The sequence below is a fragment of the Sceloporus occidentalis genome, unplaced genomic scaffold (assembly GCF_023333645.1).
Source record: "Sceloporus occidentalis isolate IW3139 unplaced genomic scaffold, rSceOcc1.0.p SCAF_4, whole genome shotgun sequence".
NCBI classification, from domain to species: domain Eukaryota; kingdom Metazoa; phylum Chordata; class Lepidosauria; order Squamata; family Phrynosomatidae; genus Sceloporus; species Sceloporus occidentalis.
Window position 1 is genome coordinate 88,201,132 of NW_028316984.1, and position 26,746 is coordinate 88,227,877.

The following is a 26,746-nucleotide window of genomic DNA, read 5'->3' on the forward strand; positions in this document are numbered from 1 at the left end:
GCAGCCCAGGAGGGACCCCACAAGGGCTTCCTCCTAGTTGGAGCAGGACTCTGAAGACGTCTTGACAGGCCTCTTGGCTAACTTTCACCCTGGAATGTATCCCCCCCTTCAACATTTTTTCTGGAAGGTCCTCCATTTTGCGGTGCCTGGTCCTCCTTGGCGGTGGGTAAGGCAACTGGCCGGACCCGTCCTCTTTTCCCAGGGCCTGTCCTCCATCCCTCCTTCTGTCCAGGAGGAACTTCAGAATGTCCTCCATTTGGAGCAGGACGGAGGAAGCATGCCTTGGCATTTCCAGGAGTGTTCTCTAGCTTGCCTTTGGGTACGTCTTACATTTTTTTCCTGAGTGCCCTCTATTTTCGCCCTGCCTTTTCCTCCTTTGCGGTGAGGACATGTCGGTGACCAGACTTTTCCTCCTTTCCCAGGACCTGTCCTCCATTTCCACCTTCTGTCCAGGAGCACTTCAATTTGGTCGTGTCCTCCATTTTCCCGCAATGCCCTCCATTTTGAGGGGCCTTGTCCTCCTTTGTGGTGGTGAGGACATCTGGTCACCCTTCCTGCAGTTTCCCCAAGCTCCTGAATGCTATAGGAGGGAAGGAGAAAGGGTGCTGAAGTCAGTGCTGAACTATGGGCCCTCCTTGGATTATTGCTTGCCTCTGGTTTGCCAAAGAGTTGCTCGGTATCAACAGACCAGCTAATTCTTCCTCTCTGCTCAAAGCAGCCCATTTGTAAGGCCAATGGATCTTACGTGCCCTATTCCAGATTAAGGCACTTCAGAGTCTTTGCACAGGAACGTGGGGGGATCCTGACGGTGCATTGTTTGTGGTTAGAAAAACCATTGCCCCCTGTGAAAGAAAGCCAGCATGGCCTGGTAGTCTGACTACAGCTCTGGAGACCAGGGTTTGAGTCCCTGCTCAGCTCTGCAACCCAAAGAGGGACCTTGGGCAAGTCACACTCTCTCAGCCTCAGGGGAAGACAATGGTAAACTTCCTCTGAACAAGTCTTGCCAAGAAAACCCCATGATAGGTTTCCCTTAGGGTTGCCAGAAGTTGGAAGCGACTTGTAGGCACACAGCAAAAACAACAAATGAAGAAACAGTTAAGTTCAAAGGAGAAGCTTGTTTGGGGAGCGGGGGGGGGGGGGGGGCATCATTCCCACTAATAAAATGGTCTTGGTAGTCCAGGTCAACCGAAATTTCACTTCCCACCACATGGGAGGCAGCTAACTGAGACAATTGTCATCTGTCCACTTCACTCATCTTTACTGGCAGATACAAGCTGAAAATCTCCATCTGAGGAAGTAGACCAAGAGCCCAAACAGACAGGCCAAAATAAAGCTGCTTCGGGTCACTTTGGATGTATGCTGTTTAAATGACACACACATCTTAAGAGGTCAGAAGCTGCGCCAAAGCAACGCTCCAGTCCTTCTGGGCTCTTAGGATGCATGTAGCATTTAAACAACATACCTCCAAAGTGACCTGAAGCAGCTTTATTTTGGCCTGTCTGTTTGAGCCCTATGTCTATGGAAAGCTTAATAGAACCCAACAACTTCTTTCTTTCAGTTAGTCTCAATGGTGCTGCTTGATCCTTTTGCATACTCATATTCCAGGCCAACAGTGTTTCTGAAGCTCAAAAGCTGAAACAGTCTTTTTGTTGTCCTTTAAATGACATTATTTTAATTGAGCCTCACTTTTCCTTCTTAAGTTATGCAGAGATCATAGCTGCTTCCTATGGGTGTAGGGAGCATTTGCCCCCAAATAAGTCTGAAATGTTTCTTCAGTTCTCAAATTTCTAACATTGCAGTAACTTGAAACTTAGGTTGAGCACCCAAAGAAAAGACAAAGTGACCAAGGGAATATGCATATAGGAAGTATAAGAACAATTTTCACTGTTTTGCTGTTTGCTGTGTTAGAAGTTTGGGGCTTGATGGAAAATTTCATTGGGGACCAACATTCTTACTGTGGGAAAGGGAAGTCCCTCATTCCCTCTGCTCTCTCAGACATATCTAGATCCCTGTAGGTTCCCCACCTACTGCTGTCCTCCTTTTCCTTTTGGCACTGCCGGCCAGGACCAAAGCCGGTGGAGGGGCAGATTTAATGGCCAAGGGGCAGAAAATCTCATGAATGCTTCTCTCCTCCTTCTAGCAGTAAAATGCATTTTTAAAAATAGCAGCAGCAAGTGAACTACAACTTTGCTTCTCTTTTATGATGCTCAGAATCTGCTGTCTGAGATAACTGTCTCCAAGGACCTAATGGTCAGCCCTGCTGTCTTGATGTCAATCGTACCTTCATAATCTTGTGGCACAGACCTTCTTGTCACTTAAAGGGAGGTCAGCAAGACTGCCATGCTCAGAGACTACAAATATCTTGGTGGGAGCTGAACAAACTTCCAGAAGAAGTTTCCTAACTCAGTTCCCTAACCCCAACACTATCCCTAACCTTAACCCTAAACAATGTTTGCACACATAAGCTAGTGTCTGACATTTCCAGGTCTCCCATGTTTTCTCAGTGTTGCTTTCCTCTCCCCCAACCTTACTTAGCACAGCAAATTTGCTAAGGAGGGAAAGCTGCACAGTACCTTGTGACTGGTAGTGCTAGAAGCCCTTGGTCTGGAAGCACCCCCAGAATAACAGAGAGATCTCCAGATGCCAAGGAGGTTATCTGGGTTCTCCAAGATTCAAGAGCCGCATAACAAAGGTGCAGCTTGCCATCCTGGACTGAGAAAACTACGTCTACAAATTTGCCCAACAAATAACTAGAGAATCTCTGTTCTCCTTTTCTCCTGGCCAGCTTAGATGCATAGACATTTCAGTGGCAGTCACTGTATATAGCAATAAGACAATATACTTCAGAATTCCAGCATATCATGCAAAAAGCAATGTTTTTTTGCACGATATGCTGGAAAAAAGGCTCCTGCTACAGGTAGCAATAGTGAAATGCATACCTCCACAGTTTGTTCATGGTAATTGGTTACCTGTTTTTTCCTCCTCACACAATAAACCAGAGGAATAAACCTGGAGTAAACTTCCTTGGCTTGTTGGGGACAGGCAAGCCAGGTTGCCGGTCCTGGAATACACAGTAAGAAAACTGTGGAGGAGAAGGTTTGTTTAGCACACCTGCTTGATGACTAGGTCTGAACATGCCTAATATAAAATAATAGTCTATGGTTTATTTCACCTCCCTTATGCTAAGACAATTTCCATTCATTTCCATAGCTGCTTTCCAGCATGCAAACCTAACTGGTTATCATGACAGAATCAGTGTTTCATCTGACAGAATATTCACTGTGTGGTTTATCCTGCTTTCAGTTGAAAAGGCAACCATTCCCTTCTCCCTGTCTCATGGAAGATCCTACAGTGTTTACATGTAGCGTCCTGCCTTCTGATCCCCGTCGTTTTGCAACTGTGACCAATGCCTATCTGGGTACTCGTGTCTACCGGAATATCCTCCATGTGAGTGGGGTATATAATGGAGCAGCTGGGGACACTCATCGGGCTGATATACCCAGTCCTGTTAACGTCAGAATGAATGTGGCTGATGAGAAGAGCCTGAGTGAGACTTTCTCCCTGGACACCAAGACAGGTAAGTGGAAAGAGTGTCTTCTGGGCATCATACCTTTTGGGGCAAATAAAACAATGAGCCGTATCACACGGAGGGTTTTGCAGCTCTGTTCTGATGCGACTACGGGTCCAACCATGCGGATTCATGCTAAAACGTGATGTATTATCTCACGTGATTGCTTTCTATGGGAGGTTGTTCCGAGGTGCTTCCGCAGTGAATCCAAAGTGACTTCTCATTTTGGTGAATTCGATAACAAGCGAATTTACAAAAATTGCTTCTAAGCTCACTTCGATTTTATTCTGAATTGGTCTGGTGTGGAATGCAACTTTGCTTCCATCCTGGTACACCCCCCAAACTTCCAAGGTCCCACATTTCCCATGATTCTACGCTGCAATTTTGCCCCATTTGCTTCTGGTACTCGGAAGAGTAGATTTAGATATAGATGACAGGGATGGAGGGAATGAAACAGGAGGCTGGCGGGGGGGGGGGGAGAGATGGGAACAATGGAGGGGGCCATTGGAGGCAGGGGGGAGCAACAAACTCCAAATCCCAGAATTCCATAGCACTGAGCCAGGACAGTGAAAGAGGAATCAACCAAGTACTGAATGAAGTCAGCACTTTTCTGAAACCACATTGATGTAATGGGTTTAGTCTAGCTGAGGGGTAGATGTAGACAGGGTTGGTGTGGGCTTTGGAGCAGTTCCAAAAACAAGGCCCTCTTTTGTACCATGTGAGGGAGCTTCTCAAGTAGAGCTAGTGTAGAAAGGAGAGAAATAAGCAAAACATAACATTACACAACACAAGAGAAAAACAGTACAACATTCTTCATGCCTGAACCATTTTTATGTCCTGCAACATGGATCAGTATAATAGCCTGAGTCCCATGCTCAAGTACCACACATAATGTGGATGGTAAGAAAAAGATTGGGAACTTCAGGAAGCCACTAGGGAAGAAGAGGTAGTAAGAAACATCTTTCCTCTTCAACACTAGGCCCATAGCTGGTGAGGGACCTGGAGTCACTGTACCCACTGAACCTTTGATAATTTGTAAACTGGATGTAGGATGTAAGCATGTTGATAAATAATAATTTGGGCAATTATTGTACTATATTAATATTGTAACATAGCACAACATGTTACAATGCCCTTGTCCCAACAATAAACTTCAGTCTAGACTAACCTCCTTTTGTGAATTTGCATGGTTAGACTTTACAACAACAGTCTAGAGAAGGCGTTTGACAATAAGAGTAAAACAAATCTCTCTCTCTCTCTCTCTCTCTTGACTACAGGAACCTATATCCACACAATCCAGTCCTTGGATTACACAGCTACTCACAGAATCTATGCCCACCACTCTCTTGTTCACCTTGTGGCTTTCAGCATAACCATCCAGAGGTCAGCTCACAGTGCTCAGCCCATCACTGTGAACCTCCAAACCCAGTTCACACCAGAGAGTCCAGACCTTGACTTGCATAGAGGAGCAGATTTCCAGGGTGCTCAGTGAGTATTATCAGGGGAAGGTTTGCACAGGCTTCTGTTGGAAGGGTCCTTTTCCCCCAATTTCATCCTCAGCTGTGCCCAAGCTATGGACTGGATCTCTGTTCAGAAAATGGTGGCAGGCTCAGTGGGCTATACTGGAGACCATAAGTAGGAAGAAAGTCTAACTAGGCTTTGAAATTGTTTATCTAATGTTGGAGTTCTTGGAGAACTGCCACTGAATATGTTTACCTTTCTCCCTTCAGCCCTTTCTGTTTTTGCTGGTGTTTAAAGGGCTTTATATATAAACAGTTTTCAGCTTGGCATAATGCTTGATTCAAGTCTCTTGGTTCAGACAGAAGATTTTCCATGTTTTGCCATGTCTGAAAAGGTAACACCATTTTCTCAGCTCCCACTGAGATATAACCAGGCTCTCAGATATCATGTACCTGATGGCTAGCAGGCTGTGTGGTCCTTTTTAGAATAACATACACAAAAATGGCTGGGCCTGCCCCAAAGGGATTCATAGTCTGAGGCTGCATTTCACATTGCTTTTAACTACCAGGGATTTGTAATTTTGTGAGATATTTGGCCTTCTCTGTCAGAGAGCTAATCCCATGATTCCATAGCATGGAGCCATGGCAGTTAATGCGGTGTCAGATTGCCTTATTTCTGCCATACCAATTCAACCTAAACTTCTCCAGTGGAGAAGACAATGGGGAGAAAAGAAAAGGGGAGGAAAGACCTGTGAAGGATGAAGTAAGCACAGCTGGTTAAAGATTCTTGGACTTATTTTCATATCAGGATTGGCTAAGGGATACAAAGAAGAAGAAAAAGAGCAGAAAATGAGAGAGAATTTCAGAGGGAAGGAAAGTCAAGGACTTCACAGTGGATGGTTATGATAGGAAGCCAATGGAGGGTTTAATGGTGGGGACTGGGAACTGGATTAGAAGTGATGTTTCACCTGTGATCCTATGATCTGCTGACAGAAACATGAATCGTCCTCCCCACTTTCTGTCCCACAGCTATATTTATGGAAAGACTTTACTCCCTGAAGTGAAAGGTGGTCCCCAACCTACTATACACATGATCTGGACCCCAGTGCCGCAGACAGTGACCCTCTCTGAGAAGGATGAGGAGAAATGTTGGGACTTTCTCACTGCCATTGCAGAGACTGGAGAAGAAGTGAAACGGAGCTTCAGTGAAGGGATGTCACTGATAGATTCTGGCTCCTTATATTTGTCTCACACCCAGGCATGGGCAGCTCTCTGGCAAGGATGCTGTGTTGAGGTTGATGGGCCCCTTTCTCTCAGTCAGGCCATCAATGGCTGCCTTTATTACCTGCTCAGTGCCATTCCTTCTCTGGCTGCTTCTAATCTCCTGTTCTCTGGAATCAGCCCTGGAGGCCTTTCAAATGGCACTCATGGTGAAGATTACTGGGGCCATGTCTTCTGGGACCAGGTGAGCTAAAAGGCATGAGAATGTTTAGTTGTCCATTACCATACATAGTGATGAACTGGAGAAGCCATGACATTCCAGGAAGAGTTCCTCAACCTCTTCTAAGCTTATATTTTTATTACTTGTGCAGTGCTTGACTTTTGGGGATGTAAAGGGTTGGTCACAGGACCAGGTAACAAGCAACATCAGCTGAAATTACCTCTTCTACATATCCATTAAAAGTACAGGACCCTACTCTAGAGATGTGTAAGGATAACACACAAGGAATTTGGACAATTCTACCTCAGTAGTTACCTCCTGGGTCCAAGATCATCATGGGCACTTCATCTTGTGTCCATTTTTAAATGCAGCAAGTATCCATAATGGGCTTGTTTTGCCACTGTAGGATCACAAAGTATATGAATCTGACCCACTGTCCCTCAGTCTCTCTCTCTGTGTATCTCCTACTGTTCTGGTGGCTGCACCCCACTCAGAGTGCTAATAGTAGTTAAAGCCTATTTTAAAATACAATAACATTCCAAAACAATAATAATATAACAGAAAGGGACAGGTATCTCCCACAAGTATTTTTAATTTAGAGAAATGTGCACACGTTTGAAAGAGCTGGGCCATGTGAACTGACAGGAGAACCTTGTACTTTGATAGGTGGGTGGGGAAAATTGCTTGCCTGGTTTCCTCCTGAGAAATGCCAGCCCTACAAGGAGGAAGGGCTTGTATTCCCCTCTATAAAGTGGAGGATGTGGGGATGGTACGTTTGTTCCCAGTTCCCATCCTTCTGTCTCTGCATGGAGGAGCGAAGGCTGGGGGTTTCAGCAGGTATAACTTGTCCGGGAAACCACACTTGCTGATATTACCCCCTTTTCTGCTACTTTATGAAAGGGGCAGGAGCCTCTTCTTCTATTGCCTCTGGCCACCCTAGCAAAAAAGAGCCTTTCCAATGGAAGTGTATGGTCAATCTTCCCAAGTCTCTTCCTTATTACTGCCACCCCATCCCATGAAGAATCCCAAACCTTGTGTTGTAGCTGTTCATTGCCTTGGCATAGTTCACTACAAAATGCTCCATCTATAGAGTTGATGAAATAAGTGTATGGCATAGAGGCAGTCCCTCTGCCCTAGTGTCTAGTAGCAGCCACGTCTGCCAAAAATTCAGTCAGACCCATTAGGCAGCAGACATTCAGTGTATTTGTGGGAATGCCCTAAAGACAATTGGGTTTCCAGGAGACTCGAGGAAGAAAAACAAAGAAAGGGAGCCAAAATATATTACAGGTATCTAGATCAGCCTTCCTGCACCAGATACCTTCCTACAATTCTCATTGTCCCCAGACAATACAAGGAGGATAGTAGACATAGGGGCCATTCAGACTACAGTAAGAAATGGGTTTGAAAGCGATTCTTGCATGTGAAGTTCATATTGGATCCGAATCCGTCACAATCCATGTCGGGGCTTGCACAAGGAAATGCCCCATACACCGAGGTATCCAGATTCGGGCTAAAATCCATCTTTTCTCAAAAGACTCGGGTTGTGCCAAATTTGAACTTGCCCTCGATCATGATCGGGGCAAATTAGGGAGGGATTAGGGTCAGGGGGCGGGCAGAGGTTGGAGCATTCCCTCCCATCATCAGAAGGGAGGGGGAGGAGGAGGAGGAGGAGGAGGAGGAAAGAGCCGAAAAAAGGGGAATCTGGATGCAAAGGGTGACAGGAGGAAAGGGGGAAATCAGGGGTGACTTTTGGGCTGCAGAGGGCTTTCAGAGAGAGGTGGGGGTGGAGAAAGTGAAGGAGGAGGAGGAGGAGGAGGAGGAGGAGGAGGAGGAGGAGGAGGAGGAGGAGGAGGAGAAAGGGGCCGTGGGAGGAAGGGAGCCATGGAGGGGATCCTAAAATGGAGCAGGAGGAGGATGAAGGAGCTGGGGGAAAGGGTCAATGGGCATCCCCGAGGAAGGAGAGGGTCTGAAGGAAGGAGGAGGAGGAGGAGGAGGATTTCCAGGGGGAATTGGGTTGCGGGGCTACACTGGGGCATGTAGGGAAATCAGGCTGCTTGTTCTACTTTCATTCCCTCTTGCTCCTGGATTATTGTCAGAGGGAGGTTGGGGTGGTGGAGAAAGCTGAAAGGGAGGTGAGGGTCAGAAGGAAGGAGGATTGCCCAGGGAAGTAGGGCTGTGGATCCAAGCTGGGGGATGTAGGGACATCAGCCTCTTTTGACAATTTATGCGCATTATTTTTTGGGTGCTTGCTTGTTCTACTTTCCTGTTGCTCCTGGATTATTATTATTATTATTATTATTATCATTATCATTATTATTATTATTACTATTATTATTTGTGTTATATGAGGATGCTACAGGAATACCTGCGCTGCATTTCCATTTTATTACCAATTCATTCCATGGGTCTACTTTAGTTGGAACTGACAGATCACGCTCTCTCAGCCTCACTGGAAGGCAATGGCAAAGCTCCTCTGAAGAGAATGTAGCAAGAGGAAAAGGGTCAGGTCAGGTCAGGTCAAAGGCAGGGCACGAACGGAGCTCACATCAGGCACCCCCCCCCCCTTTTCATATTTTTTAAAAATTATTTTTGACCAAATATGCGCATGATTTTTTTTTCTTGAGGCAGATTTATAGATAGATAGAGCAGGGCTAACAGCTTGTGCACTTTCCCTTTTCTCTGCTCACTTCCAGCAAAGGGGAAATGTTGCGAATGCAAATGTTACAATCAAAGGGCAGACCTACAATGCAAATGTTACATTTTTTGCTCTTGTCAATTAGACAAATGATACATGCTTTTGCTTCTGAATTCAGAAGCAGCCCTGAATTGCTTTTAAAAGAAAAAAAATGCATGGCAATTGCATCCTTTACTGGCATTTCCGAGTTGAGGAATTTATTATTATTATTATCATTATTATTATTACATGTGTAAGAGGCATTCTGGGGGGCAAGGAGTGGGGGATGCATTAGCTTGCATGGGATTGAAAATGGGGACGGGGCAGATCTGACCCAAATGCCCACACATACACACAACACAAAAAAAAGAGGTTTTAAAAAAATTGACACTTTGGGGCATTTTGTGCATGGCTCTTTAAAAAAAAGGAAGGGGAGGACACTTCCGATGCCCCTGCAAAAACGTCACCATGACGATTGCTTGATTGACAGCAGGCACCTTCACAGCAGGCACAGAATGCATTCGATTTAAAATGCCCCTCTTTTTGTAGTGGGCGCTTGCTAACAGAGAGATTCGGGGGAGGGGCACCTGAATCAGCCCAGTTCCTTCCAGATCTTTGATGCCAGTCTGAATGGGGCCAATCCAACTATATCTGGTGTGCACCTGGTTAAGGAAAATCAGCAGAGATCTTTGGATCTGACTAACAGTCCAAATCTAGGAATGCTGCTCAGTGTTTGAAAAAGTTACTTTTTCAGAGTACCACTCCCAGAATCACCTGGCCAGTAGGAGATTCTGGGAATTGTACACACACACAAACACACACACAAATAACTTTTTCAGGCTCTGAATATTTCCTGTATTTTAATTCATGCTAGCACTTTTTTTAACATGTTGGCCACTCACATTTTCATATGATAACAATATTTATATGTGCTGTTCCTGTTGTTAAACTCAGGATACCTGGATGTACCCAAACATCTTGCTTTTCTACCCTGAAGCAGCTTGTGCTATTCTGAAATACCGGATCAAAACACTAGAGGGAGCTCTATTCAATGCACAAAAACAAGGTTACAAGGTAGGGGCAATATGTGTAGAAGAGAAAGAGAAAAAGAGCTACACTCATTGTTCAGAAGGAAGCTGCTTTAATAATGCTGCTTACCTCTGTGAAAGGAAAAATTAAAATATGTTGTTTAAGAGGGCATGCAGAAGTTGCCATGTGGTTGCTTTGAAACTGGCCAGATGATTTTTCATATTACAGTACCTGTCAAGCGGTGTTTAGAAACAACCAGCCAAACTACTCTGCTTTCAAAATACACTTTGAAAAACTGAATGCATGTCTATGAACGCAGTGTGGTGCAAAATTAGCAGGGACTAATGGAAAGCATGCCGCATTTTGCAAATTGAACTGGCACTTTGTAGAAAGACCTTGTAGCACTAACTGAGCGAAGGAAGTTGGCAGCATGAGCTTTCCTAAAGTCTACTTTCTCAGATGCATATAGTAGAGTGGAAGAACCTTTAGAAGATGGAAGTCCCTTGTCCTTTTACTGGAACTTTTTAATCTTCCATGGACACCATCCCCTGTGTTCCTGGCAGTGGGATAGGCTCTATATGTGACAGATATATATATGCCATTGGTATGTGAGAATGTCAATTCAAATTCAAAATACTTTGTATATAGAAATGAAGTGGCAAGTCCAGTTTTAACAAAGTGACAGTTGTTCCATGTGGAAAGAAAGACGTTGGGTTAGTAATGCCAAATGCTGTTGTATCTGCCAGGGAATGGCTTCAGGCTTTAGGCTTGCCTGGAAAGTTTTCCCACCCCACTTCAAGTGCTGCTTTGAAAGGAATCTAAATAAGCTTAGAGAGCCAAAAGAGGGAATTGGGTGCGATTTTATGTAACATTTAACATGAATTTCATATGGAGTAACTTTTAAAAGAAGGGCTAAAACTGAGCAGGAGAAGACTTAATATGAATTTTACATCTGGAATTTATCTGGAATTCTTTAATGATCATCACTTAGTCTAGGAGTCAGTAAGACATGATGAGTTTGTGGCCTTGCTAGGATTCATCTGCAATAAGTTATCAGCCTTCCATAGTGACTGTGTCCCAAAATATAGTGATTGTGTAAGAACTATGGGTCTGTACAGACATGCCAAAATAATGCTGCTTCGGGTCACTTTGGAGGAATGCTATTTCAATGATGCGTGCGTCCTAAAAGGCCAGAAGCCACGCCAAAGCCATGCTCCAGTACTAAGGACTGGAGTGCAGCTTTGGTGCAGCTTCTGGCCTCTTACAATGCATGTGTCATTTAAACAGCATACCTCCAAAGAGACCCAAAGCAGCTTTATTTTGGCCTGTCTGTATGGGCCCTATGTAATGCAATAGATCACCTCTGTGATACCTCTACTATATCATCAGATATCATTTCCAAGAGCACCTTATAATTTTAAAGATGTAACATTTGAGAACTCTCAAATATATAGAAACATATCTGTGCATTGGGTTATCCAGAAGAGCTAGAATTCCACTGGTAATTGCAAAAATTAAAATACTGAAATTTTGCAATCAGATATTCCCTGTTGAGCTTGAGTGTTATTTAATTTAGATCTTAACAAATGTGTTAAGATCTAAATAACTATGAACCTGTAGTATTGCTATTTCAATAATTTTAGCAATCTGATACATCTAAAATAGATGGTGTAGAGGAAGATACCAACATAAGCTTTGGTATCACATAGTGGAAAGCATCTCATTCCTGGACAAGAAGCCACTGGCTTGCCTGTGGAAACAAAAAACTTCATTTAGTCCTGTTGAATATCTTGACCTGTTCAATACATGTGGTGTCTTTTCCCTTGCATTGGGTTTTGATTATGGCAGGGTGCAAAGTTCCCCTGGGAGAGTGCAGCAACTGGCCAAGAAGTTTGCCCTGAGGAAGTTTATGGAGTGGAGGAAATTCATATCAATGGGGATGTTATGCTGGCATTTGAACAGTATTACTACACCACACAGGTAACGGTGGCATTATCTTCTGTTGTTTTACTGGGTTGAGACTAGCATCTCTGTTAGCCTCAAGCATCTTTGCTGGAAATTTAAGAAAGCCATCATTTTATTGTGATATTCCATCTCTTATTTCTCATAGCTCATTTCCCTTTTCCCCTTCCCCTAAGGAAGTGGAGGGGGAACATCTATGGCCCTACTGATGTTAACGAACTACTCCTCTTATTTCTCGCCCCTGGCTAAATTGGCTTGAGCTGATGGAACACCTGCAGAGTAACAAGTTCTCTGGTTGCTCTAATCTCTATTAAAATTGCTGTAAAGGAAGAGATGGAACTACTTCCTATGTGATTCCAGGACTTGAAGCTCTTTCAAGAGGAAGGTGGCTGGGATGTGGTCCAAGCTATTGCTCAGTACTGGTGCAGCCGAGTAGAGTGGAATTCCGAAGAGCAGAACTACCACATCAATGGTAAATTTGTGAGTGAGGACTCTTTCAGAGATGGAAATCCTTTGTCCCTTTTATTGAAACTTTTTAATCCTCCATAGACATCATCCCCTGGGTTCCTGGCAGTGTGGACAGGCTCTATATGTGACAGAGTCGTTGTTTTCCAAATGAAGACAGCAACCTGGGCTGGATGGGGTGGGTTGGGACATGGCTAGCCTTTTCATTCTGTTAGTACATTCAGAGTAACCAGCTTCTGAACACCTGAATGGCACTAGTGTGTACAGTTAACCCCCCCCCCCCCAATATCCACAGTTTTTTTTAATTCACAGATTCAAGCATCCAAGGCTTGAAAATATATATATATATATTTAATTTAAATCCCAAAAAGTAAACTTTGATTTTTCTGTTTTGTATAAGGGGCACTATTTTACTCTGACATTGTATTTAATGGGACTTGAGCAACCACGTATTTTGTTATCCATGGGGGTCCCTGGAACAAAAACCCAGCAGATACCAAGTGTTCTCTGTACATCGTTGGAGTAAGGAAAATTTCTTGACCCTGGGAAGAAGCTTGGACCTGCACTGAATTGGTGAAAGCTCCAAAGCCTTCAAGCTAGGTGTGAAAGCTTAGAAGCAATCAGAAGACTGACTGTGAGAGGCTATAATTACCTGTGTGCTTCTGTGCCCTTTCCTATACCTAACTCTGGAACAAATAGTGTTCAATTGGCAGGTTTAGGGGAAGCAGTCTCAACCTACACACAATTTGATCTGGTCACAGAATTTAGCTGTTCTTGACCTGATTTGAGGCTATCTTGGCTCAGATTTTGAATATTTGTTTATTTTTAGATTTTCTCCTTGTGGCTTTTCATGGGGAGGAGATGTAGGAAGTGCTCATATATTTAAAGCGTCTGCTTCCTCTTAGGTGTCATGCCCCCAGATGAATATCATCATGCTGTAAATAACTCTGTTTATACCAATATCATTGCCCAGAGGAGGTAAGAGACTTCACAGAAATGCAATGGCATTTGCTTTTCTATCTTTTCTGATGTTAGCCCTCTTTCTTCTACAAACTCAGTGTTGGATACAAACAACGACTTCCATTCGTCCATAACTGATTTTAATCTCTTTTCAAAACTGTTTATTTTTTATTTTGAAAAGGCAGAAATCAGTTTAGCAGTTCAAATGCAGCATAGCATAAATTGCACTGTACAAAAAAGCAGCAGAATAAATGAAGACACAATTAAATCATAATAAACCGGTAATAAAATAACCCATGTAGTTCCAAAAATGAGACCAAACATGACAGAAACAAATCAATAAATATAAACAAACATTAAAATTTACCACTGAAATCTCCAGAAGATTAGCTGTTTGGCCTAATTAGCCCTAATTGCCTGGTTTACATGTAGAGAAAAATGGAATAACTCTGCTACACTTCCTGATCCAAATGTTGTAAAGGTGCTATAAAGAAGAACCCAAGACAGTGCCCTATCGTGCTTGGATAAATGGGAAAGCCAAGAACACTGGCTACTGTTTGTAACCCTCCAGATGTTGTTGGATTGCAATTCCCATTAGCTCTAATCAGCATATCCATTTCTGATGGATGATGGGATTGCAGTCCAGCAACAGCTGAGGAGCCACAGGTTCTCCATCCTTGTAATATGGTTTCTCTTTTTCTCTCAGTAGCCAGGTCCTTTCATATTCCACATTCCTTGTGTGAGCTATTGACAATTAAGACTGACATGCCACCTTAATTTGAGGAAGAATTAAGGACTTGCTCAGAAGTCCTATCTGAACTATTTAAAAAAAAACCCTTTAATTATGCTGTATCCAGATGGAGGAGTTTCTGGTGCTGAGTGTTTTGATTTAACTGATCTGATTCTCTGACAAGGGACAAGCTTACATTTTTATTAAACATTTGCACTGGGTGGCTTATTCCAGGGTGTGAGGAATTCACTTGCTGGCTTTCAGGAAAATATCTCATTTTGACTTAGGTACAACAACAAAAGGATAAAAGACTGGGAGTGGAGTGTCATTTCACTAGCATTTCCTCAGGCTGTGGTGCTAAATCTATACTTCAGGTGCTGCATATTTATTTAAGTAGAATCATAGAATCATAAGTATTTATTTATTATCCCATCTTTCTTCCAAAATGGGACTCAAAGCAAACTACATGTTCCCTTTTGAAGACAAGTGGATGGGAAGAAAGCATCCGTGACATTTTCAACATTTCCATGTGCCTCCTTAGGTAGAAAGCTCCTGCCAGCAAAAATTAAAAAAGCACTATGAAGCTATTCTGTCTTTTTCTTAAGTGTATGTGGAGTGGACACAGGATGCTAAGAAGAAGAATATAATGTCACCTGGACTATCCATAAAATTCTGTGAATGAAGCAGTTCCGTTGCAAGAAAAAAACCTCTCCTGGAAGTCAACTCTATGGGGAAATGGTGGATGGGCAATTAAAAATGTGCTTCAGATGGAAACCGTCTCTTCTCAGATAACACGGAATACAGGAAGCTTGAAATGATGTTATAAATCTTGCACATCAATTCTGATATTGCTCTTAGCGGTACACATGGAACTTCTTGTGTAACACAATAGGCTATTTTAGTGTGCCCAAGTACTTTTAGCGGCATGCATGGAATCACTATAATACAGCCAGTGACTGCACTTTAGATTGCACCATCATTTAAATGGCATAAAACTGACACCCAATGTTGCATTACTGTGGCATCCAAGGTATTTGAGTGAAACAGACAAAGTATTTGAGTGAAACAGAAGTGAAAGTAATTGAGTGAAAGAGGAAAAGAAGCCCTTTAAAAGCTGAACTGCAAGGGGAAATTACACTTCTCGTGCACTTGGTTGTAGATTGTTGACTTTTGAAAAACTGAATTATATCATGATCTTAATTTGTCGTTTTTCCTCCACCCCTGCCAACCTATGCCTAACTTTCACCATTTTCTGCTTTTTTCTAGTTTGAATTTTGCAAGTTATCTGGCCTCACAGTTGCATATTCCTACCCCTAAAGAGTGGAACGAAGTTGGAGAGAAAATTAAAGTAGCTTTTGATAAATGTAGGCATTACCATCCAGAATATGATGGGTACTGCCCAGGTAAGTGGATGCAGGACAAAAGAACAGGCAATACCTCTGTCCCTTCAATGTCAGCCACAATGGAGGTCAAATCACATAATGATAGTGATGCAACAATCACTCATTCAATTAGTTTAGTTGAGTTCATTTGTGTGAATGTGTAGCTTGCCAAAATGGACAATGCATGCTGAGGGATACTCCCAATTTATTCACAAAGAGTTTGTGTTTTTTTTAATGAAGAACCTACCTCCTATAAAACCACAGACTAATGGCGGCTGATGTAGGGAATACGAAAAGCTGTCCTAGTAACAAGAAACAGTAGATTCATTTCAGAGTTATCTACAATGCCTAGAGTTGGCTCTCTAGGGTTTCAGACATGAATCCCTCCCAGGTGTACCTGGAGATGCCAAGGACTGAATCTGGGATCTTTTCAGGCAGAGTACCTAGAAGAGTTTTGGTCTATGCTCTCAGTTGTTGTGCCAATCGCTGGCATCAGGGATCAGTAAAAAAACAAAACAAAAACATAAGCCTCTTGGTTACCAAATTTGTATTTAGACCGCAGTTTCCTTCTGCCTTAGAGAAAAATGTGGAGGGAATTCAGATCAGAGGAGGCACACAATCAACTACACCATTTGATACCAGTCCCAAAGATCCATTAAACTGCAAAGGGAACAGTCTTTTCAAGATAATGTGGAGGGTGATTGGCAAAATGAATTGATCACAAAAGTCACAGCCTGAAAGAGCTTTAGTTTTTCCCTTGTAAATGCCAGGACTCTCTCTCTCTCTCTGTGTAACTTTTCTTGAAGAATGTGTACCTGTTATATTCTCCAATTCTATTTTTCTTGCTTCTACCATGAAAGCTCTTGCAAGTTCAAAATGTTTCAGACTTGCTTGGCAATGGGTTTGCTCGCAAAGCACTCATTACATTGAAATTAACTTTTTCTCTTTTTTTCCTCATGTGATGGGCAGCATGCTTCCACCTTCTCAGGCCATTTTATAAAGAATGTATTGAAGAAGGATGATTCTTCCACATAGTTTTGCAAGTTGGGGATTAAAACACTTGCCAGCTTTCTTTGAAGGTTACTGGCTTTTCTTTTTGGCAGGCTCATATGCCTTCAGTTACTACTTAGTAAAAATCCAGAAGATTAGACATCACAATTTCAAGGGGAGCTGCAGTGTGGCAGCTGCTGATCACCTATTGCTCCTTCCTGGCCTTTCTGATTGGAAAATGGCACTCTTTCTACACACTGTCCTTGCCACTTGAGGGAGTATGGCCTTGAGATGTGAACGCACATTTCCTGTTGGAATCACCATCAAACATTGATTTTTTAGGGCACTCTTGGGCATTGCCTCTTTGATCTTTTCCTAGGTGAACAGGTGAAACAGGCTGATGTTATCTTGCTTGGATTCCCTGTCATGTATCCCATGGACCCTGAAGTCAGAAGGAATGACCTTGAGATGTACGAGCCTGTGACAGACCCCCAGGGGCCAGCCATGACCTGGGTAAAGAACTGATCTTGAGGAGTGGGGGAAGGCAGGAGTGGGGAAGCTAAACGTTTTGAGAGCATTTGCATGGACTTGCTGCAGAGATGCATCTTGTATGGGGTCAAAGTGGTGTTTATCACACTGAGATTTTTTGGGATTTTTGGAGCTTCGATCTGGGGTGGCTGTGGGTCCACGATGCGGATTCATGTCATAATGTGAATGTGTTATCAGATGAGATTCCTTTCTATGGGAGTTCCTTCCATGGCACTTCTGCAGTGATTCCAAAGTGACCCCTTATTTTGGTAAAATCGGATACAAAGTGAATTCACAGAATTCGCACTGAAGCTCACTTCGATTTCACTTCAAATTGGTTCGGTGTGGAATATCACTCCGATGTCGCCCCCCCTTGGCCCCCTGCATCCTGCTCCTTCATCCCCCTCCTCTTCCTTCATGCCATCTCCTCCTCTCTGCCACCCTGCCACCTATCCCATCAACCTCTTCCTGCTCTTGCATCCGGATCCTGGCTCCAGTGACCCCCTGTGACCTATCCCATCATCCCCTGCCTTCTCCTGCATCCAAATCCTGGCTCCAGTGACCCCATGCGACCTATCCCATCATCCCCTGCCTGCTCCTGCATCCGAATCCTGGCTCCAGTGACCCCCTGTGACCTATCCCATCATCCCCTGCCTGCTCCTGCATCCGAATCCTGGCTCCAGTGATCCCCTGCAACCTATCCCATCATCACCTGATTACCCCTTCAGCCCGATGAAGGATGACAGCTAAGGAGGGGGCAGGGAAGGAGGAGAGTGTACAGAGCCCCACTGAGCAAGTGCAAGGGTCCCAATTCGAATTGTTGAATCCGCATGGTATGCACCGGTGTGGTAATACAATTTGCACTCACTCTGCTTTGCATGAATCCGCATCACGTGACTTGCCTCGGATTTGATTCCCCCTTGATTCGGAAGGGCAACGGAAGGGCAACCAGGTCTGATAAAACATTCACGTTAAGACGTGAATTTGCATAGCTGAACCAGGAGTCACCCCGGATCTGAGCTGCAAAAAGCCCCGTGTGATATACTCCAGTGATAGCAATGCCATTCCTTGCTGTCTTTCCCTCCCTTCAGAGCATGTTTGCAGTTGGGTGGCTGGAACTGAAGGAAACTGAAAGAGCACAACAGCAGCTAAGCAAGTGCTTTAGCAACATCACTGAACCATTCAAGGTCAGGCAAGTGGAAAATAATTCTCTTTCCCCTTTGCCACAATTGTTCACTTTTTTTTGTATTACATCATCCTTTAATAATTCTTTTTTGTCTAACTTCCTCAGATCTGGGTAGAAAATGCTGATGGCTCAGGAGCAGTGAACTTCTTGACAGGGATGGGTGGCTTTCTGCAAGCCATTCTTTTTGGATACACTGGGTTCAGGTATGAAATCTTTTGATGAGCCATTGTTAAAGGTTTATGAACCCAAAATCTGTTGGAATTATAAAGACAGCAGATCATATCCAAAAGATACCAAATTCATTAGGAAACTGAATCATGGATAACTGCAAGGTCCCCTGGTACCTCTGTTATGGCTTGTTGGATATTATGGCTTGTTGGAGTGAGGAAAAATGCCTCCTTGCCGCACTGTTTCTATGACTCTAGTAATAATCATTGAACAAGGATGAAAGGAAACCCCAGGAGTGGTTGCCAAATGGGCAAAGACTCCAGTTAGTTAAGGTAATGTATATGCCACTTTTCCTTGGCAGATTGACCAGATTGGCTCACAATAGGCATCCCTTGTCACAATATATTACATTTGTGGGAGATAAGGGAGGAATAGAAATAGCTTTTTACAAAACATCAATAAATTCAAATAAAAAAATCCCCAATGCATCAAAGATAAAATACATTCAATATTGTTATTAATTACTGTCAAGCTGATCTTAAGGAGCAAAGGAACCCTGTGAATGAAAGACCTCTAAGTCATCCCGTTATCAGACCTGCTGAGGATCTGCAGACTCAGGACTGAGGTTTTCTTGATTGGATCATACCATTGCTAATATGGTTTTCTTTTCCTGTTCCTTCCAACTTTGCCAAATATTGTTTTTTCATTTATGTAGTCTGATTTCTGCATTGGCCACCAGGTTATGTACATCTATACAACAATCTCTCTGGTTGCCTGAAAAATCTGTTTGGAGCAAGCAAACCATGGACCTCACAAAATTATATAAAGCACAGCCCTGCTTTGTTTCTTGATGGTTTTCAACATGTCTTGTTTTGATGTGTGATCAGTTTCCAGTGGATTTCAACACAGAATCTGTCAATTTCTTCTTCTGTCTCTAGTTAAATGGTAACTAATCAAGAGATAATGCAGAAGCACTGCAAAATCAAAATCAACAAGTTAAAAAAATAACAAGAGTACTTTGTCATTAATAAATAATACTAAAATAAAACTTTTATTTATACCCCGTTTTGCTGCTACAAGGGCAATCAGAGCAGCTTACATATTGAAAACAAAAGCCGTGTACAGTGTATACACATATATAAACTATATCTTTACCCCCCCCCCCTTAAAAAGGAATTAAACATATTGCAGTTTAAAATTAGTCTGTTTATTAAAATTTGTCATGCTACCAATAGTCTTGCTTCACTCCAAGAGGTACAGTTAGGGTTGCCATAAGTCCGAACCTCCAAAACGGGACAAATGTAAGACAACATTTTAAAATGTAGGACACACATTTAAATAATGGAGAACACGCGAAAAAAATGATGATTTTTAAAAAATGTTACTATAAATGCATGTTTCTTAGGCATGATCAAAATGGAGGACATTTTGGCATTATTCCTAGACAGATGATAGAAATGTTCTTCCTTTTCTGGCCAACCCCCCCTCCCCTATTCCAAAACACACACAAAGCACATTTGGGCATTTGCAAACTGATGCCCCCGCTTGCCACCCATTGCCCCCGCTTCCTCGCCGCTTGCCTCCGCTTGCCCCCCATGCCCCCACTTCCTCGCCGCTTGCCTCCGCTTGCCCCCCATGCCCCCGCTTCCTTGCCGCTTCCCTCCGCTTGCCCCCCATGCCCCCGCTTCCTCGCCATTTGCCTCCGCTTGCCCCCTATGCTCCCGCTTCCTCGCCACTTGCCTCCGCTTGCCCCCCCATGCCCCCGCTTCCTCGCCGCTTGCCTCCGCTTGCCTCCGCTTGCCCCCCATGCCCCCGCTTCCTCGCCGCTTGCCTCCGCGTGACGTCCCCTGCCCCCGGTTGCTCGCTGCTGCCCTCTGACCGCCGGCCCGCAGGGAGTAAACAGAGGAGAGCTCCTCCTCTTTAAGATGGTCGGCCAATGGGGGCAGAGAGCTGGAACAGCCCCGCCCCCTGCCAGGAGTCACAGACTCCTGAAGCAGGGGGTGGGCTGTTCACCTATTGGCCAGCCCAGTCAGCCAGCCAGCCAACCAGAGGAGCTCCAGGTTCCCACCAAGCCCTGCGCGCGCCTGTGCAGAAGTCTTTGGGCTTGCGGGCTTGCGGCGAACACCGCGGCGGTGGTGGCCGCAAGAGGGGCCGCAGGGATGGAACAGCCACATTGGTGCCGGTGGCGGCAGCAGCGGCAAGGAAGAGTGGCTAAAGCCGCCGCTGCTGCGGCACCCTAACAAAACCCGGGGGGGCGCCGGGACAGACCCAAAACCGGACGGGGACCATGCAGAACGGTCCAAAAGTGGGAATGTCCCGCCCCCCCCCGGGACATGGCAACCCTAGGTACAGTTGCCTGGCTGTTATTACTGTTTAAAAAAGAGGAAGGAAGGAGGAGGGAAAAAAGAAAGAAAAATAAATGTGGCCACACATTAAAGACTACTTGGTTTTTATACAATTATTTTTTCACACATGCTTTTGTAGCTATAAACCCACGTCTTGTTGCTGGGTGTCTTAAAGTTGATTCCAACTTACAGCAACCCTATTCTAGTGTTTTTCTGGTAAGATTTTTTCACAGTTTTCCTACTACCTTCCTCTTAAGCTGAGAGAAAGTGACTTGCTCAAATCACTTGGCTGAGTAGGGGTTCAAACCCTAGTCTCCCAGAGTCCTAATCCTCCACACAGAACACTACAAAATGATGACTCTTCCAAGGAGTCTGACAGCAGCCAAATGAAACTGATGGTGGGAAACATTAATGTGGCAAGTTCTCTCTTCCAACGCGGCAATCCTGCTGTTCCAGCTACCAGTGCTGGTCTTATTAAATGTGGAGAGAGGTCTTAATGGGGAGGAACTTTTGGAGGATTGGTCCATGGCTGTTATCTGCTGCTGTAAATCCTGCACACCCACTTGCACTGAGGTCCAAGCTTGTAAAACCTTGTTTTTTGGCCTGAAATTCCCAGACTGTTTCCTGCAGACATCATGGCTACTGGCTGGGGGATTTGGAGAGTTGTAATCATGAAAAGCTACTTGTCCAGTCTGGGTTTTTGTTTTGTTTTGTTTTGTTTTTGGTAGTCTTCTTGTCCCTACTGTGATTTCCATGCTGGGCAAAATGTCATGGTTGTGTTACCTATGTTTTAGATGAGGGCCAGAGAATACCTTTGTGAAGAGACATAGCAAAGAAGGGCATTTGTACCTGGAGTGGTGTGATTTTGATTTTAGCTGGGCAAAGGTGACACAGAGAGTGGAGTTCTATTTCCACTGTGATGGTCTCTCGTTTATTTGCAATCCACATTTGTGGGGAACATGGTTAGAGCCACCAAGTTGGTTGGGTCAATAGTTAAGAAGCATCGAGCCTACAGGTCAAATAAATCATGTTGGTATGCTTCTAGGTGAAGGAAGAAGAACTGGAAACGGCTAAATCACCTCAAAATAGATTTTCTGCAGAGAATCCCTCATTGTGATGTGTGAGGAGGTGGGAAAATTGGATCTGGCTCCCTTGTTTATTTTTTCAGCTTTGCCCAGGAAGTTCCAATACTAGTGCCAGATATATATTATGTTTATGTGTTTATACATATATTAGAAAGTGAGGAGGTAGTTGTCATAACAGATGAATATTTTTAGAGACAAAATCAACAGAATAGCACATGAAAGAGAAACCTTTTCTCTCTGCTGTAGCTGTACTGGAGTACTTGCCAGATAGTTGTAGTTTTGCCTCTAATATCTACCATCCATTTGGGTTGGCTGCTTCTTATGCAAACACTGATTTCTTCTGGTCCACACAGCTGGTAAGAACTGACTTAAATTGTCCCGTCTGTATACCTGACTTCTCACAGTTGGGACTAAACTACACACTCTGCTAACTGTTATGTAGCTTGCAGTGTAAGAGCACTTTTATTTTTGCTCTCAAGTATGTGTGGTTCCCCTCCAGAACAGGACTGTTGTGTGCAGATGTGAGGTTGCAGCCTGTTTTTATCCCAGAATTCTTGCACCCTTCCCTGGAAAACATATGGGGACTAAAAAAAAGATATATAAAAAATCCATTAGTGTCACTGGTGCAAGGGTGTATAGGTGGTCCCTTTCCCTATTTTAGTCACAGATAGGCAAAGAGGTATTTGAAATGTTTAAAAAAGAAACAGTTGTTGGGAGCTATAAACCTTCCCTGACTGACCAGATAAGATAGTTCTGATTTTGATTCAGGCTCTGAATATATACGTGAGTGAAGAATATCTTAATTCATGTGTAGTATAGCGTCTAGTTTAATCTTAGGGATATGAATGGATAGATTGCTACCTTCCTGCCTTTCCTGTGGAAGATTTCCTATAGTTGTGTTTGTATGCTATAGTTCAGATCTTGCAAAAATTACATTTGGGGGGTCATAACTTCCAGAATCCCTAAGCAAGCTTGATTGCTAGGGAAGGAAGAAACTCATAGTTTAGATTGTACATTCCCTGGCATAAGATACAGAAGTAGCACATTTTCTTTAAATTGGCTTTTGTATTTTAATATTTTGTTACTCCCATAAGCAGTCCAGAGAACATTCTTGTTGGAAGACTTATGCCCTATATTGACAGGGAATCCTTGCATGACAGTCTATGAAGGGCTAAGCAGCAGTCAAGCAAGGCCAATGGATCCTGTGGCTGGCACAGTCTGGGTTTTGGGAGAATTCCTATGTGATTGTTGTTTATTTGGTTGTTTTAAATTATTGTTTACATCATTTTTAAGCAGGAAGTGCTTAATCTCTTTTCCAAACAGTGTTACTTGTTAAATTACAAACACATATGTAAATAAATACATTAATTAAAATGTACATTGAAGACACAGGATCATCTGCACTGTAGAAATAATGCAGTTTAACACCATTTTAAATGCTGTAGCTCCATCCTATGGAATCCAGGGATTTGTAGTTTTACAAAGTCTTTAGCCTTCTCTGCTAAAGAGGGCTGGTGCTCACAAAACAATAATTCCACAGATTCTTTAGGATGTAGCCATGGCAGTTAAAGTGGTGTTGAATTGCATTATTTTTACAGTGTAGATGCACCCAATGTAATACTGTTAGATACATTGGCGCTTCTAGCCCTTCTAGTATTATCATGTATACTTTCAGAATAGCTCCCCAAGAATCAAGTAAAGATTTTTCCAGCTTCCCTCTCTGAGATGAACCATTGGAGATAGGGATATTGTAAAATGTGTTGTGCTCCTAAAACATGGTTCTTTGCTTTCATCAAATGTTATTATTAGTTTTAATGTCAGTATTTATAATTATATTTCTATAAATTACTTGTAATTTATAATTATTGGAGGGTGATGTTTAATTTAGCCTCTCTCTGTGTTTGTTTCACATATACCTTCCACACTCTTTCTGAGGCAAACTCACACACACTTGAGAGATGGGCTTGTTTTTCAGAAATGTTTGACCAGTTTACTTTGAATGGATACCTTGAGTGTCACTGTGGTGTTGGGGTTAGGGTGTTTGATGGAACCTGGGAAATTCACATTCAAGTCCCCCATGAGCCATGAAATTCATTAGGTGAATTTGGGCCAGAATCTCTTTGAACCTGTCTCAAAGGGTGTTATGAGTGTTCAGGGAAGAAGCAAGCTATATATACACTATAGTTTTTTGTTGGCTTTTTGGGCTATGTGGCCATGTTCTAGAAGAGTTTATTCTGATGTTTTGCCAGCATCTGTGGCTGGCATCTTGATGCCAGCCACAGATGCTGGCGAAACATCAGGAATAAACTCTTCTAGAGCATGTCCATGGCCTGAAAACCAACAAAAAACTATGGATGCTGGCCATGAAAACCTTCGACTTCACACACACACACACACACAGACACACACACACACACACACACACACACATACTGTCCTAGGATCATTGGAGGAAAAGTGGGATACAAATGTAATATACAAATAAATACATGGTAGCTGTCAAGGTGCTGTGTGACAGGAATGTGTCTTTATTCTTTTTCATGTTCTCTTTTACTCAGAGCTCTGTCTGTTACAATCTGTAATAATACAGTGGAGCCTTGTTATACACTGGGGTTTGGTTCCAAGATTCCCCGTGAATAACAAAATCCATGTATGCTCAAGTCCCATGAAATATAATGACATAGCAAAATTGTGTCCCTTATAAAAATTGGAAAATCAAAATTTGATATTTGAAATTTATACTTTTTTTGAACATTTTCAAACCATGGATGCTTGAATCCATGTATAAAAAAATCTGTGTATAAGAAGGGCAGACTGTATATAGGATTCACTATTGTGGCCATTGTCTCATTTCTACACTTCGCAGGTTCACCAAGAAGCATCTGTACTTTGACCCTGTTTGTCCAGATGATATAGAGCAGTTAAAACTCATTGGAGTGTGCTACTTAGGAAGCAAGTTGAATTTCACCCTCACCAAAAAACTGATCACCCTCAAAGTGACAAAGTCCTCATCTATGCTGGAGGCTGTATTGCCAGGAGAAGGTATATGCTATGCCCTAAATGAAGGTATGATATCTTCCTCTCTTATGGTATTGTCAACATTTCCAAATCGCTGATCTCTTCCACACAGATATATTTCTGCTTAAGAATTTTACATGAAGGCTTAGCCAGTCAGGACTGTAACAGAATTCATAACAGCCTCAAGTAGTACATGCTTGTTGAAGCTGACACACTGGCCCTATTTGGAGCCTGCACAGTTAGCCCTCTTCTTCCATTCGCTGTGACAGAAACCACTTGTTGGATGGCTCAGTCTGAAGATATATTTTTCAGTCACTGAGGGAAAACTGGCTTGACAGATACCTAACTGGATGTACCATGTACCAACCTTAACTTTAAAGCTTTTTTACAGTAGGCAATTTTTGATTGTTGAGATCTTGTTGGATATAATCCCCATCAGTTCTGGTTACCTCAGATATAGAAGACAAGAATAATAAACATCATAGGAAGGATTATTGATATACATGACAACAGATAACATCTTGTCTGCCATTCTTTTCTTTTCAGACGAGAGTGTCTCCTTCACTGTAGCTGATGGATGGATCCAGAAAAAGACCTCTTGATGCATTTTGTATGCATAGGGTGTGATGGCAGAGCGAGACAGTCTGAGTATTCTGTGTTCACTAAACATCTGATGTCACAATGGAGACTGAATTTTTATTGCTTTCTGTATATATAAATAACCTTCTTTGTGAGTGTTGGTTTGGAAATGGCTACCACTTCCACTGCATTGGAGAATGCCTCAGAGAGAGCAGTGATAATAGATAATTTGAGTGACTGATAGTACCCTCATAGAATAACAGAGTAGGAAAAGACCACAAGGGCCATCCAGTCCAACCCCATTCTGCCATGCAGGAACTCACAATCAAAGCACCCCCAACAGATGACCACCCAACCCCTGTTTACAAGCCTTCAAAGAAGGAGACTCCACCACTCTCTGAAGGAGTGTGTTCTACTGTTGAGCAGTTCTTACTATCAGGAGGTTCTTCCTAGTGTTTAGGTGGAGTCGCTTTCCCTGTAGCTTAAATCCTAGTCTCTGGAACAGCAGAAAACAAGCTTTCTCTATTCTCAATATCACAACCTTTCAAATATTTAAACATGGCTATCATGTCACCCCTTCATTTTCTCTTCTACAGACTAAACATACTAGCTCCCTAAGCTGCTCCATAGGTCATGGTTTCCAGACCTTCCCCATTCTTGTCTACCTATCCTGGGCCCTCTATGATGTTTTCTCATGTCTTTTCTTCCTGCCAGTCGTCTCTCAGCTCTTCTCTAATATGAAGCTAGATTAGATTAGATTAGTACCCTGAGTAACATTACTATCTGAGAATGGAATTCCTATAATAAATCATTTAGTTTGCTTCTGTAAGCCATTGGTGTCTTTGCTCCTTAATTAGGATCTGTAACTGCTGCACACACTCTCTGTTATGTAGATCAGTGAAATCTCTAACTTTGATATTCCTAAGGGACAATTTTGCCCCTCCTACAAGCTTTAGGCTGCACTTCCTCTGAAAATGAGGCTTTTCTGCATTTTTATTTTCAAAATCAGAAGTGATCAGAAAATTACTGCTAGTTTTGAAACAAAGCTGGCCACTCCATCTCCCCTAAATGAAACTTTAATAATTAAAACAAGCCCTTACACCTTGGCCAGAGGGGAGAATCCCTGTGTCTGGAGACTTCTAGAAATAGCAGTTTTTCCCTTTTAAACAACAGCAA

At 43.0% G+C, this 26,746-nt stretch overlaps 1 protein-coding gene across 2 annotated transcripts; it reads left to right on the plus strand.

The window, feature by feature from the left end:
• The first annotated feature begins 241 nt into the window (after window positions 1-241).
• On the plus strand, window positions 242-26,373 carry PGGHG (protein-glucosylgalactosylhydroxylysine glucosidase). 2 transcript variants are annotated; one of them, XM_089520793.1, is made up of 14 exons: window positions 242-319; window positions 3,304-3,577; window positions 4,846-5,056; window positions 6,058-6,493; window positions 10,098-10,217; window positions 12,021-12,152; window positions 12,495-12,606; window positions 13,505-13,577; window positions 15,556-15,692; window positions 17,041-17,174; window positions 18,281-18,376; window positions 18,481-18,578; window positions 24,840-25,039; window positions 25,538-26,373. In XM_089520793.1, exons 1-14 carry the CDS (start codon window positions 278-280, stop codon window positions 25,591-25,593), a joined length of 2,121 nt encoding a protein of 706 aa, XP_089376919.1. In that variant the 5' UTR covers window positions 242-277; the 3' UTR covers window positions 25,594-26,373. The 2 variants fall into 2 exon arrangements, with proteins under 2 accessions (XP_089376919.1, XP_089376920.1); XM_089520794.1 differs by lacking the exons at window positions 24,840-25,039; window positions 25,538-26,373 and having other exon boundaries at window positions 18,281-18,381; window positions 18,481-18,569.
• Window positions 26,374-26,746: the final 373 nt, after the last annotated feature.